Source organism: Prionailurus bengalensis, chromosome E1 (genome assembly GCF_016509475.1).
Source record: "Prionailurus bengalensis isolate Pbe53 chromosome E1, Fcat_Pben_1.1_paternal_pri, whole genome shotgun sequence".
Lineage (NCBI taxonomy): Eukaryota > Metazoa > Chordata > Mammalia > Carnivora > Felidae > Prionailurus > Prionailurus bengalensis.
In genome coordinates this window covers 43380327-43395510 of record NC_057347.1, presented here as the reverse complement: position 1 = coordinate 43395510, position 15184 = coordinate 43380327, and the positions used below count along the sequence as shown (strand labels likewise).

Sequence of the window (15184 nt, the reverse complement as noted above, 5' to 3'; positions counted from 1 at the left end):
TGCACTCTATGTGCATCATTTGCTGCCAGGGCCCTGTGTTGGGAGGACAGGGATTTCCAGGCTCCCCACTGCTCGCCCACGAGACCTGACCCTGACCTAACCCTAACCTTACGGGGCCCCGACATCCTAGGCAGAGAATGCTTTTTCAGGTTCCTCTCAAGACCTGTGCATTCAAGCTTGCGTCTCCTTTCATTCTGGCCTCCTCCGACCGCGATGGCCAAGACCCCCCCCTTCCCCAAGCATTCTTCACCCGAGCTGGTATAGATAGGATTTGTATCCCACTTGTATGGTTGGGAAGGAGACAGATACTCAAGTTAAATCGTCTACCCCAAATCACACGATTATGAATGATGGAGCCTGACCTTTTGCTACCGCACTATACCACCTGGCCATTGGGGGGACTTGCCTCTCCTCCTTTGCTTTCTGCCAGCCCTGGGCTTGCCTTCAAAAGGACGGCGTGTGTGAGGTATTGGTGGGACGGCGCGGATCCTTCCTGGGCACGCTGACTTGTAGTGCCGGCACACCATTGGTGCCGCAGCTTCCTGCGGGCCCCCAGACCGGCCTGCCTCCAGCTGCCAGGATCCTCTCTCTCTCCATCACCGTTCTGCCTCCTCAAGAGCCTTCTGTAGTTTCCTGTTGCTTGTTATACTAAATCTCCTTCCTTAGTTTAGCATTCTGAGTCTTCCTTTTAGTGGCTGCCCACTCCCCTCTCTAAAAAGACTTAGTGCCCTGGCTCAGCTGCCTCCACCACCCACATAGGATTTAGTAGCATTAGAGACCCGTCCCGTCTCCTCCAGGGCCTCCTCTCTGTCAGTGTCCCTACAGTACTACGGGAATCTTCCTAGAGGAACCTACTCTAATAAAACTATCCCCTTATGCTGTGCCCCCACAGCCATTATTAGTTTGTGTTTGCTGATGTGTTCCTTGGTACACATCCTGAATGTCTATTTGCTCTTCCCAGCTAAATTATAATCACTTGGAAGACACAAATCAAATCTCATAATTCCATAAATATCTGAACAGAATAAATTCTTGGTAATGGTCTGATCAACGAGTCTTTTGCTTACTGGGCTTAGAAATCCTTACTATTCTGAACATTTTCACTCTCAGTTACAAAAACCTCAAATTCTAACAATCGACATAAAGTTTAAGGCCCCCGGCACACAGCAGTTTTGAGTTGCACTTTTAAACTCACTTCTTAATCCATTTCAGGGTTTCCAATTGTTCACAGTTAATTCTTCTTACCAAGGGTGTATTACACTTGCTCAGCATTGAATGATACGGAAAGAATGGCCTTTCTTTACTGCATAACTGACTTTACTTTTGTTCACAGGTTAAAATCAGCCCTTCCATTTCACTGCAGTATTATATTGGTGGCATTTTTATTTAAGAAAAAAAAAGCTTTCTTCCACATGAACTTTTGTTACAAATCAGTTTATTGGGGCCAATCAATGGGCAGGACCTCTGAAAGGGTGTGGATTATCTGGTTAGTCCTTTGTGTGGCAAAAGGCTTAGATACTGCTTAGTACTTTGTTCATTCTTCATCATGTAAAGAAGTGTTTTTTTGAAGGATCAACACCTGACTGAGCCCTGCCTTTTTCATGGTAATGTTTTCACCTGAGTTGCTTCTTATGGTACCAAGAATTAGTTAACTAATACTTACTTAACCTTGGAACAATGTTTATCATAATCCGATTGGCAGATAGTCATTTTATTTAGGCCTGTTTCTTTATTGTATCAGGAACTAGCAAATCTCAGTAAAGAGTATGCTGGGAACAGTTTTTTTTCCCTTCAAATAAGTTATCACTCTTTTTTTTTTTTTTTTTTTTTTTTTCTTTCCACCAAGGGGCATGTTTCCATGCTGTAGACTTAAGCCTAGGAGCCACACATTAACCAGTTGGGTTTCCCCTCTTGGGTTGAGCTCTACTTTTATTTTCAAAGCTGACTTTCCTATTACATGCTGCTGGCAGCTTTTCCTCCAAAATGTTCTCCAATATGATTTATTACACTCAGTTTTTTTCATGATAAAGCTTCCTCATGAGCATTACCACTAATTAATAGACAAAATGACCCAACACAATTTAATTATTTGGTAATGATTTTCGGTGTTTTCTTAAAGATGATGCTTTACAAGTCAAGGCCTGAACTCGCCTGGGTCATGACCTCTCTGCAGTGTTTGCAGTCTTGTTAAACAAGAAGTAAAGCAAAACATAAATTAGTGTTTCCATTATAAGTTGCTCTACATTTCCCAGTCTTTCAACACTCCGAAGAGCATAGTCATTGTTAACGTTAGAGAAACTTTCACTAGGAAAATGGCAATTCCGTCTTTCTGGAGTAAAAAGCTTCTTCCTCAGTGCTGTTCTTCTAGGGCCAACGCTGCCTTCCTTGAGAGAAGGCAAGATGAAGGAGTTTGAATTATGGGCTGAATGGAGGGAATTGAGGGAATTTGAATTATGAACATTAAAAACCTAAGGAAAAGGAGAGATAACAGTCAGTTACCTTTCATTGTAAGGCAGCTCCACCAGCCTGTGTGGCCTTTAGCATCTGTTAGCCTTCAGAGATCCCTTCCCAAGTTTACAGATGGAATTTCGTGCTGAATGTTAGAGCACCACTCTTCTGTGATGGCGGAAGTGTGTCTGTGTTTGTGTTTGTAATTACCTCAGCTCCCCAGGTTTTGTTATTTCACCTTCAGACTTAGGTGTTTCTGCTCCTTCTGGCTTGGAATAGCCTTCCCCTTCATCTTCCTAATCAGCCTACTCATTCCTTAAGACTCTGTTCCAGAGAAGGAGCAGGAGAGGTTTCTGTGCCACACGTTCCCTCCCTCTACCACGACATCCTGTGCATAATACCTCCCACCTGTCCATGTTGGATCGTCATCATCTCTTTCATAGCTGTCTCTCTCTCTATACAACATCTATTCCCTTTTCCACGGTGCTTGACGAAGCTCTGTTGAAAACGTGTTTGGTTTTTAGATAGTTGATGTCTTGAAGAATAGTAATGATTATCCTTCAATTAAACTCCACAGATATACTTTTTTTTTTTTTAATGTGGATTTGTTTATTTTGAGAGAGAAAGTGCTGTGCATGCACAAGCAGGGGAGGGACAGAGAGAGAGAAAGAGAGAGAGAGAGAGAGAGAGAGAGAGAACCCCAAGCAGGCTCCGTGCTGTCAGCACATTAGCCTAACAAGGGGCTCCGTCTCAAACCATGAGATCATGACCTGAGCCTAAATCAAGAGTCAGACACTTAACCAACGGAGCCACCCAGGCACCCCACAAATATACTTGTACCCCATAGTCTTTGCACAGTCATCTGATATGCCAGTCACTAATTGTGCCAGAAGGGCTCAGCTTTCTTTGATATGCCTTTGTTTATGCCTGTGTTTCTTTGATAATGCCTGTGGTTCATTTTCCATTATTGGCACAGTAGGTGGACAAAAACGATGAATAAAACTGTGAATGGCTGGTATGCCTTATTGATAGTAGTGGTGTAATGTTTAAAAAACCCAAATTGAAATTGTTTTGGTGTCTGATCTTCAATTTCTTAACATCTTTTCCTGCGTTCATTTTAATTTTCACATAATAATTTATTTTAACATCATGTGTTTCTAAGATCCGTGAATAGGTTTAATTGTTGTATTAAAGGCTTATCTGTGGAATGAATGTGTACCGTCAATCTAGTGACATAGTTTAAAATGTGTTCCTCGGGGCGCCTGGGTGGCGCAGTCGGTTAAGCGTCCGACTTCAGCCAGGTCACGATCTCGCGGTCCGTGAGTTCGAGCCCCGCGTCGGGCTCTGGGCTGATGGCTCAGAGCCTGGAGCCTGTTTCCGATTCTGTGTCTCCCTCTCTCTCTGCCCCTCCCCCGTTCATGCTCTGTCTCTCTCTGTCTCAAAAATAAAAAAAAAAAAAAAAAAAAAATGTGTTCCTCTTCCATTTTCCAAGTAAACGGTTTTTGGTTTTGGTTTTTGTTTTTTTTTTTTTTTTTAATTTTTTTTTTTAACATTTATTTATTTTTGAGACAGAGAGAGACAGAGCATGAACGGGGGAGGGGCAGAGAGAGAGGGAGACACAGAATCGGAAACAGGCTCCAGGCTCTGAGCCATCAGCCCAGAGCCCGACGCGGGGCTCGAACTCACGGACCGCGAGATCGTGACCTGGCTGAAGTCGGACGCTTAACCGACTGCGCCACCCAGGCGCCCCATGGTTTTGGTTTTTTTTAATGTGTTTTCTTCATGAAGAAAGCAGTATACAAATTTGGATTCTGGATCTGGTTTCCATTCCTGTCTCCATTATATATTAGTTGTTTGACCTTGAACAAATTACTTCTATCTGTGAGATTCAATAGCCTCATCAGTAGAGATAACATGAGTACTTAATTGTCAGGATTATATGAACAGTAAATGAGACACTGATCTCAAGAGATGCCATACTGTAAATAGGAATAAATGGGAGTCTTCATATTGAATGATGAGATACCCAGACCCCTTCCCCCATCGACTCCCAGAATGCTGGAAACTAGCCTTTAGAGCCCTCAGGAAGGAGGAGGATTCTTCCCTGGGAAAAATGTACACATCTTGACCTTTGAAGGACTCCCAATAATCAGCCAAGTCTTATCTGATCATCCTGTATTAAAGCCCTCAGACTCAGAGCTTCCAGTCATTAGTTTAATTTTTAAATCTGAATGGTCATCCAACAATTACCAAGATACTTGAGGAAAACCTACAGTAAACAAATAGGAAAAAAGGAACTCCAGGGAGACAAGGACTAGGCAGAGAACAGAAGAAAACATTATAAAATCTATAGGATTCACACAGACTTAAAATAAGGCATCATAGCCATTAAATATAATAGGATATAATTTTAAAAAAGGCATTCAAGAAACAAGAAAGAGCGCTTAGAAATGAAAATATACAAAGAACTTAATATAAATTTGGAAGATGATGTTGATGCTAACCCAAAAAGCATTAGAAAGAGAAAAAAATAAAAACCAGGAGCAAGAAAAAGGAAAAGAACTATAACAGATTAGTCTTAGTAGACCAGTATGCAACTAATGGAGATTCCGTGAGGTGGGGAGGCAAAAAACAAAGACAGAAAAACACAGAAAATGAATGAAAAGAAATAATCCAAGATATTTCCTAAAACTGAATGATTAGAGGTTTCCAGTTTAGAAGGGACCCATCTAGCACCAGCAGAATGAGTAAAGAAGGACTTATCTCAAAGTACCTAATTTTGCAATTATAGAATATAAGGATGAGAAAAAGATCCTTTAAAAATTAAAAAAGTAAAAGCAAAGAGTCAGAAAACCAGAATGGTGTCAGTCTTCTAGCCAGCAACACTGAAAATTAAAAGGCAATAGAGTAATGCCTTCAGAATTCTGGAGGGAAAATTATATTTAGGCTTGTTCTCTCTACCTAGCCAAACTGTCAGGTGTGGAGTAGACAGTAATAATGGTGGAATAAAAGCATTTCCAGACATTCAAAGTCTTTACATTTTCACCTCCTGTGCACCCTTTCTCTGGTAGTTATTGAAGTAGATACACCGTGGAAAAGGGAATAAATGAAGTAAAGGGAAGACCCCGGGATGTAGGGGATATAACAGGAGAGAGGAAGGTTCTAGAGCTACAGCTGTGCAACAGGCCTACAGAGCTATCAGTTCAGACTGAGCTTTGAGAACAGAGGACTCTAGGAGAGGGAGGTCTTAAACGAACAAACAAACAAACTTTAAAATTCCCTGACATGTTTGAATGTATTGAAAAGATTTTCATGGTTGTGTGTGTTTGGGGATGAACTTATAATAGGCACCTGGTAAACTAAGCAAAGGGTGAAATAGCAGTTATTAACTCTAATAAATATAAAATGTTTCCTAAGAAAGGAAATGTAATAGTATATTACATGGCTTAGCTGTCAATCATATTTATACAATCATGATAAATACTGAATATAGATTGAACCAAAGACTATAAAATAACTACATTGGAAGGACAAGAAAAGAGACACATGGGGGGTGGTGGTAAAAAATTAACATTAAATCTTCTTCATCTTCCATAATAGTCATCATATTCTATTTTAAGCGGAAAACAAAAATCTAAAAATAGTGGTATCACCTTGTTATTGTAAGAAAAGAAGGTACAGACAAGAAGAAAAACTAAGAGTTTAAAATGATTGCCTTTGGAAAGAGGGACACGGGAATGGTGGCATAGGCCTGCTATAGTTTTTAAACATTTTTTTGTATGTTCTAGGGTTAAAAATAAAAATGAAATTTAAAAATATTAAATGACACAGTTATGTAAAGCACTCAACACCATGCCTTTCACAGTTAAGTGTTGCATAAATGTAAGCAATTTTTGTTACCCTGCTCCTTCTTAAAAGCATAATAAATCTTTGCTAAGTGGGTGATACAGACTTTCTGTTCATTCATTTCTTTTTTCCCAATCCCTACCCTACGTGTACCCTGTTGGCCGTGAGAAATGAATTACAACATATACTTCAACATATATCTTTTTATTTGGTTTGTATGTCTCCCTGATTTATCCATTATTTCATTGACACGAATGACAAGAAAGAGCTGTTGTCTCTTTCTGGATCATGTTCCAAAGAAAGTGTCTCTCTTTCTGAATCATACTCTTGATACTTTTCTTTAGATTTTCATGAGGAAAATTTTGAAATTTTTTTCTTTTGCCTAATCACTTACATTTCCGCAATTAAATAAACGGATATTGTTCAGGCTTACTCTGGTTTCCTGACCAGTCTTCTCCTATGCATTTTAACACATTTTCTCCTTATGAGCAGGGCCGCAAGCTTCTTATCATTGGGACCACCAGCCGCAAAGATGTCCTTCAGGAGATGGAAATGTTGAACGCTTTCAGCACCACCATCCATGTGCCCAACATTGCCACCGGAGAGCAGCTGTTGGAAGCTCTGGAGGTGAAAAAAGTCAATGGATTGCAAACTGTCTGTACGACAGGAGCTGGGGTGGCAGTAACGCTCAGGGTGTACCACAGACATTGCACCCGGTGCCTCATTTCTGTGCTGACCTAGAACAGGGCGCCTGGGATATACTTTCAGTAGTTTCAGGAATTTGAGGAAGAGGTGAATGTCAGTGAAAGTGAATGACTCTCCCATTCCTTGGTGTAAGCAGTACTCAGCCTGCCAGGAATCAATTACTGTGTGCTTGCCATGAGTGATGCATATGGTACATGGGCCAGAAACTTGGAATGGGAGAAGGGGAGGGTAGAGTAATCAGCATGCAGAAAATTCGGTCCCTTGCAACAGCTTTCTGCCCATTTACCTGCATTTAATAAATCAGAACCGTGATTAAAACATTAGACTTCAAAAAGCTGCAGAAGTAAAAGGAACTGCTTTACTAAGTTCATAATATAGGAATGTTTTCTTAAATTTTTTGAGGATGACAAAGTTTAATTTTTAATTTTTATTCATTCATTTATTCATTCATTCATTTATTTTAATGTTTATTTTTGAGAGAGAGAGACAGAGCGTGAGCAGGGGAGGGGCAGAGAGAGAAGGAGACACAGAATCCGAAGCAGGGTCCAAGCTGTCAGCACAGAGCCCGACACGGGGCTCGAACTCACAGACCACGAGATCATGACCTGAGCCGAAGTCAGATGCTCAACTGACAGAGCCACCCAGGCACCCCAATTTTTATTTTTTTTAATGTTTTTATTTAGTTAGTTTTGAGAAAGAGAGTGCGAGCAGGGGAGGGGCAGAGAGAGAGGGAGACACAGAATCTGAAGCAGGCTCCAGGCTCTGGGCTCCAAGCTGTCAGCACAGAGCCCAGTGCGGAACTTGAACTCACAAACTATGAGATCGTGACCTGAGCCAAAGTCGGACGCCTAACCGACTGAGCCACCCAGGCACCCCAAATTTTAATTTTTAAAAAAAAAACTATATTCTTCATTAAAACTTTTGGTTAATATGAGTGTACACAAATGACTTGATGAGATCTGTGAAAAAAATGTTACCTAGTGATTTGTTCAGCAGTGGTAAAAGCTTCTTGAACTCCGCAAGACCCATGCGGTTGGGGCATACTCCCAGCAAAATAGAAATTCTCTATATGAGAAATGTCTCCAGATTACCTGTGTGAGCAGCTCTGGTGTCGAGGTTGGTTAAGAATTAAATTTAGTCTCTGCTTTGACACATGTTAAAAATTGTAACTGATACAGGGGCGCCTGGGTGGCTCAGTCACTTAAGCGTCTGACTTTGGCTCAGGTCATCATCTCGCAGTTTGTGAGTTCGAGCCCCGCGTCGGGCTTTGTGCTGATAGTTCAGAGCCTGGAGCCTGCTTCAGATTCTCTCTCCCTCTCTCTCGGCCCCCTCCTCCGCTCACACTCTGTCTCTCTTGTCTTTCGATAATAAATAAATGTTAAAAAATGTTAAAAAAATTTTACTCAAAAATTGTAACTGATATTTATTATGGGTTGGTTGGAGTTTTTTTTCCCCACAGCCAGGAAATATATCTCTAAATTAAATGGAGGTCTATAGGAAAACAGGATTTAGGATACCAGCTTTCACTTTCATAATTTTACCTGATGGGTTAGGAAGGTCAGCTTGGAGTTTAAAATATGATAAAATCCGGGGCGCCTGGGTGGCCCAGTGGGTTAAGCGTCTGACTTCGGCTCAGGTCATGATCTCACCGTTCTGAGTTTGAGCCCCATGTCAGGCTCTGTGCTGACAGCTCAGAGCCTGGAGCCTGTTTCAGATTCTGTGTCTCCTTCTCTCTGTGTCCCTCCCCACTCATGCTCTGTCTCACTCAAAAATAAATAAACACTTTAAAAAATAAATAAAATAAAATATGATAAAATCCTGTCAACTTAAACCAGTCAGGTAGCTCTTACCACTCTTCTTTTAGGGATAAATGTGACTGTTAACTAATGTTGTTGTAATTAACTTACTATCAAAGTGCTTTCGTTATTTTTATTGCTTTTGTAGCTTTTGGGCAACTTCAAAGATAAGGAACGTACCACAATTTCACAGCAAGTCAAAGGGAAGAAGGTTTGGATAGGAATCAAGAAGTTACTAATGTTGATCGAGATGTCGCTACAGGTAAGATGCTTCATTCTCTGTGTGATTCAGACACAGCTTCATGATATACCAAAAGGTTTTATATTTCCTTTACTAAGGTTTTAATTGTTTTAATGTTTATTTATTTTTGAGAGAGAGAGAGAGAGAGAGAGCATGAGTGGGGGAGGGACAGAGAGAGAGGAAGACACAGAATCTGAAGCAGCCTCCAGGCTCTGAACTGTCTGCACAGAGCCCGATGTGGGGCTAGAACTCACAATCTGCGAGATGATGACCTGAGCTGAAGTCAGACGCTTAACTGACTGAGCCACCCAGGCACCCCACCTTTACAGGGTTTTGAATAATTTATCATAATTCTCTTATTTCTGAACTCAAGTTGCTATTAGTAGCCTGCTTCTGAGACCAGCAATAACTTATTGGTACTTTTCTTTCTTCTTAAAATTCAGAAATAGAAGAAAAGATTATGAAGTTACTTTCAATTTTAACTTAGGGAGTCATAAGATCTTAGAACTAGAAAGGGCTTTGAAGGGCAATTGCTTTGCTGTTCCTCCCCACCCCCACCCCCCATTTTAGAGATGAGGGTACTGAGTGTCCCACAGGTGGTGAGGAGTTATCCAAGGTCACACAGCCGATTACTGATGGAAGGAAGATGGTGTTGTTCATCAGAGGTCCAGAAGCTACTGTGCATTACACCAAAAGGGGTCTGGGAGGCTTTTTTAAGGGACATGTTAATTGAATTGTACAGAATCGACTTAGGCTCTATATATTTCCCCCTAGCTGGGCTCCTAGAAATTTCATGCAAACTACCGTAGAGTTAAAGCATCCAGGATCACATAGAAAACTGAGCCCTGGGCTAGTACCCGGACAAAGATGAAATTTCTCTGGGACTTTCGCACATCTACTTTTGGGGACTCCACCCTGCATGTGCCCGTCCTGTGTCTTCTGTCCTTATCTGCCATACTGGTTAGATAATAAATGTACTTCTACAAGTTCTGTGAGTTCAGGGATCTTGGCGATCACTCACTATATGAATCCACAGTGCCTAGAACAGAGCCGGACACACAGTAGGGTGCTCATCAAACTGTAATCAGATGGGTCCATCCCAGGTTATCGGTGGACACACTGGCTGCACTGTTGGCATGGTTTGCCACTGCTCAGTCCTGCCGTTCACTCGATGGGAGCAGTGGGTGGCGGGGGGGACGTCTTGAGTTTCACGGCGACACCTGAAATAGGCTCTTGGACCAATAACAAATTGAGAACATGAGGTGAAGCCTTTTTAATCTTTGCTGGCCCATCTATTTGAAAACAAAATTGTGGCTTTGAGAAACCTAAAGTTTAATCTATTGAACTTTCAGCCAGACTGAAATTTGTTTATTTTCCATGGTGAGTGGTAAATTAAAGTTACAGGCTAATCACTTTGCTCAGGCTTCTTCTTGGTAAAGGTGCATATACAGACGTATTAGCTCTTTCCTTGGATAAAGATAAATCTGTCAAGATAGTCAGCTCTACTCTTCTTCTTCTTCTTCTTCTTCTTCTTCTTCTTTTTTTTTTTTTTTTGGTTTCAGCATAATTTTTTTCAATAATTGCAGAGAAGAAACTATGTGGATTTTTCTCTCCAGTCCCTACCCCTTCTTCCTTTGATGCCTGCAGGTCAGTGATCACCTTAATGCCTCTATGTATGTGGGGCAGAAAGTGAGAGTGGGGCACTCGGGCCTAATCTTCAGCGACTGACACTTCAGAGGCCTCTGAGTTTGAACCCCTTCATGTCAAATGGATTTCGTGCAGCTGAGTGAATTCTCTTTAGATCTGCCTTAGAGAGACTGAGCCTAAGTGAAGAGGCATGTAGTTGAGCAGAATATAAGTCATGTTACCTCTCTGCTCACTCTACACGATTCTGTTAAAACTTGCACAGTGCTGAGTATCTGCTCTGACTGGATGTCACCTGAGGGAATAAAGTCATTTATCTAGATTACTTTTTTCCTCCCTTTCTCTTGACTTTTAATTCCATAGCTACAGGCAAGTCAGTAAGTCGTTGCTCACACATATTAAATATATTTAATGGGCAAAGACCTGCAAGTACGGACTACAGCTGAGCTCCAGCCAGTTCCATTTTTTTAAAGAACTTGACAATTGATTCGTATGTAATTCTATTCCCAAAGAGGGAAAATGTTTCTTTTGTTAGTTCTTCGTACTTTTTCTTAGTCCTTTGTAGTCTGACCTCTTAACTTTGATACATTTGAAACTTCTGTTGGATGTTTTTCTGGGGATAGAAGAGAAGACATCTTAAAAAAAGAGAAAACAAAACTGCGGTTGGAGGGATCCAATTGTACCTTTCTGCACAGCCGCACCGACCTTTGAAAGCTACTCCTGGAGGGCAGGGAGTTCCCTCTGGGGAAAGACGCCTGCCTGGGAGCATTTTTTAAAAGTTAGGCATGTTTCTCACAATAAAAATGCATATTAAGGAATTAAAGATGTTTTTAATCATCATTTTTTTAGATAACATCTCTGGCTGACCACTGGGAACAAAGTATATTTAAACAAATGAGTAAATATGAATATAAAAGGAAAATGAATAGAGAGCAATAGTAATAACCTAAATCTAGCCCCCGAACCAAAACTTCTCTGTCTTCACCTGGACTCATGATGCCTTTTTTTTTTTTTTTTTTTTTTTTTTAAGATGCTATTTTTAAGTAATCTCTACACCCAGTGCAGGGCTCGAACCCACAACCTGGAGATCAAGAGTTGTATGCTCCATTGACTGAGCCAGCCAGGCGCCCCATGCGTGATGCTTTTATGTCGGGAGACCCAGATTATCCAGGCGTCACGTTAGGGGAGTCAGCCCCACTCTTCCTTTTTTTACTTTCAGCACAATTTTTTTTTTTTAATTAATTGCAAAGAAGAAACTATGTGAGGGAGACCAAGGCTAAGAAAAGCTAACGTGTCAATCGTGAATAGATGGTAGGCTACTTTTTAGTCACCCTCAATTGGTTTTAAGTTTGGTCTCACCTTTTTTTTTTTTTTTTTTTTTTTAAATTTTGGTTTTTTTGGTCTCAGTTTTATATACCTTGCATTAATAAGTTCTATGACTTGGATGCCCTTTGAGCCCCCAAGAGTGGCCACTGTCTGCTCTCACACGTGTCCTCTTACACAGTGCTAGCTAACGGGACACTCAGCTGAGGTGCCTGGGAATGACCAGCTGGGTCATTTGGAACCTCATGCCCAGCAGTTGTCTGCTTGGAAATCCCGCTCACTCCTCTGGAATGAGGTCATCGGCTTCGCTGTGTGTCAGAATGCTGGTCAGGGAGCAGGTTAACACATTTCTGTGACTCAGCAGAGCGCTGGAGGAAGTATGAAACCACGCATTTCCTTGGCGTGAAGTGCATAGTTATTAGAAGGTACCATTAACCCATCTTCTTTATTTCTTCTGTTGTGTTTAGATGGATCCCGAATACCGTGTGAGAAAATTCTTGGCCCTCTTAAGAGAAGAAGGAGCGTAAGTACTTGCAGCACTTAAGACCGTCAGCCAGACTTACCACTCTGTTAAATTCCACTGCCTGTTCTAAGACTTGCTCTACAGTGCGTATAAATTTGAATTCTCAACCTTTCTTGGACAACTTTGTTTCCATTTATTAGAGTTCTTCACTGTGTTGTAGGCCTGAGAGACCAAGCAAGGAAATTGGTTGTTCTGTTGGTTTGTTCTCCTTGTCCTGCTTCGCAAAACTTCCTTGTCACAATGCAGGAAAAAACTCAATGGTACATATTTATTGGAGCCTGCTTTTAAATGCATGGGGCTATGACCATTTTCTTTTGTGAAATGCTTATCTAATAGCAAATGCATAGTGAAAAACGTAGAAAAACCATTAAGAAGCTTTTAGTGATTTTGTGACGCATGGTTTTTTTGTAGACCCTCATCTGGTTTTTTGTTTGTTTGTTTTGGGTATTTCTTTTTCAGTAGCCCCCTTGACTTTGAAAACGGACTCTTTGCACACACACAGTGACCAAGGGAAGTGACCAAGGTGAAGATGGCCTGGGATCTTCACTCAACTCAAGATCCTGGACAAAGTGAAACAGTCCCTACCTTCAACACGTGCTCACTCTGCATGATTAGTGCAATAAAACTCCCTCCCTTGTGCTTACTCAGATATTCTGCTGTTTTGTGGAAGGTACAAATTTGCTTTAGAATGCTGTGCTTACCTTTCTGTGCAAGCTAAGATGATTTCTTCTTCCTCGGTCTTTAAGTGCGGGTGATGTACTACACTTGTGAACACTACACGTTTTAAGCTCCCCACCGCCATCGCCACCCAACCCCCTCAGTAAACGTAACAATGTTCCAAGACAACACTTGGCTTCTTAGAAGGAAGACTTTCTAGATGTAAACCAGGAAGAGTGACTGGAAGTGTGGGTTCAAAAGGATTATCTTACAACTCCCCTGTGCTAACACTAAAGGTACTTGGGTATTTGGTTTAGGTTCTCCCAGAAAACTGGTGGTTATCTTTGCCTGAAGGAACAGGGTTTTGAATTTCAAAATGCTGTTCTCAATCATTTTCAGAGATGTTTCCAAGTTGCAGTCAAAAGGTCTTTCTTAATAGGAAGTCTGATTATTACTGTGTTGGCCGTGGCATATCCTCAGTGTTACTGACTTGCTCTGTGGTAAGAGATCTGCTAACCGTTACCGCTTGGTAGTCTTGTTATTCAAGACTTGTTAAAGACCCATGTGGAAAAAGCGTACACCCCTAAATAGAAAGGAGTCGTTACAATAAAATCATTTATAAACTTTCAGCACGTTACTAGTGTCCAATTCTAAATGGGACAATTCTTTGTAATATTAAAGGCTTATTAGTATCCTTAGCTTAACAACTTAGAATTTATCCTCCCTTTATTTTAAACCATCTGTACTATCTAGCATCTGTTAAATAAAACACTTTTCTCCAGAAGACACTGTTTTCTAGCCCTTGCCCTCTGAGTCTTTTAACATCCATTCCAGTACATTTAACACATTTCCTTTACCCTCTACACTCTTCTTCCAAAGGGAAGGAGAGCCCGTGGTTTGTCTTATAACGGAGTCAAAAGGAATTAATTAGGTCATCATATTTGTGATGAGACTTACAGAGCAGGCCACTCTCTCCCCACTGCTGCTTAAAACGCAGGGACAGGCAATCAGAAGCCATCTGAAGGGGCTTTACGCCACCCAGGGACTTGTTGCCACAGTGGCACTTGGGTGTAGCTCTGTCATTTGTCCCCGTGGTAGAAGGCAAATTGTCTCCAGATCTTGCCATCTATGTATTTTTGGTTGACTTCAGTGTCATATCTATCTTGTTTTGGGTTTTCACCCCTAGCTTATTTTGTGGCTTTTTAAAAAGTGGATTGTATTGTGAAATTCTGTGATTCCCGGTGGCCAGTATCTTGGATTCCCTTATCTGTTTTACAGCTTGCCTCTTTTCTCTTCCTGTGAAAGCAGCACACAGTGTATTAACTTATGTCTCTTGTTAAATGAGGTTGATTTCTTGGTGTTTTGTCCAAAACTATATTGAAAAATATAAATATATTGTTTAATGCAAATGAAGGAATGCAATAAAGAATATCTATACTTGAAAACATTCTGTAGACCAGTATTTTGTATGAAACAGTGTGTATGACTGATAGGAATGTGTGAAGAAGAGGGGGCTCAGAAGAGCCCCTCCTTGCTTTGTTACAACTAGTCTAAGGAGATGGATTGTTTTTATTTAAACATCTCTGGTTTGGGGCACCTGGGTGGGCTCAGTTGGTTAAGCGTCCAACTTCAGCTCAGGTCATGATCTCACGGTTTGTGAGTTCGAGCCCTGCCTTGGGCTCTGTGCTGACAGCTCAGAGCCTGGAGCTGCTTCCGATTCTGTGTCTCCCTCTCTCTCCGCCCTTCCCCTGCTTGCTCGCTCTCTCTCTCTCTCTCTCTTAAAAATAAACATTAAAAAAAAACTGATTTTCACTATTTAGGGAAGTATAGTCATTTAAAAAGAAAAATAGATCACTGGCATATTTTCAGATGTTAATGCGCAACAAGAACCTCCATACTTATTTTACTTATTTGCACCTTATTAAAAAACAAGTTATACCAAAGCTATAAATGGGTTAGGAATACTCCAGAAAAGAAAATTGTTTCGCAGAATTACTCCTT

At 41.1% G+C, this 15184-nt stretch overlaps 1 protein-coding gene across 2 annotated transcripts in view; it reads left to right on the top strand.

The window, feature by feature from the left end:
- NSF (N-ethylmaleimide sensitive factor, vesicle fusing ATPase) overlaps positions 1-14628 on the top strand; it is a 148890-nt gene extending 134262 nt beyond the window's left edge. Inside the window, exons 18-22 of one of the 2 annotated variants that reach the window (XM_043584856.1) lie at positions 6787-6921; positions 8944-9057; positions 12471-12526; positions 12687-12786; positions 12986-14628. In XM_043584856.1, the coding sequence (XP_043440791.1) occupies positions 6787-6921; positions 8944-9057; positions 12471-12526; positions 12687-12786; positions 12986-12988 (408 nt within the window). In that variant the 3' untranslated portion in view covers positions 12989-14628. The remainder of the gene's footprint in view (positions 1-6786; positions 6922-8943; positions 9058-12470; positions 12527-12686; positions 12787-12985) is intronic. The other variant, XM_043584857.1, reaches the window with a different exon arrangement.
- Positions 14629-15184: the final 556 nt, after the last annotated feature.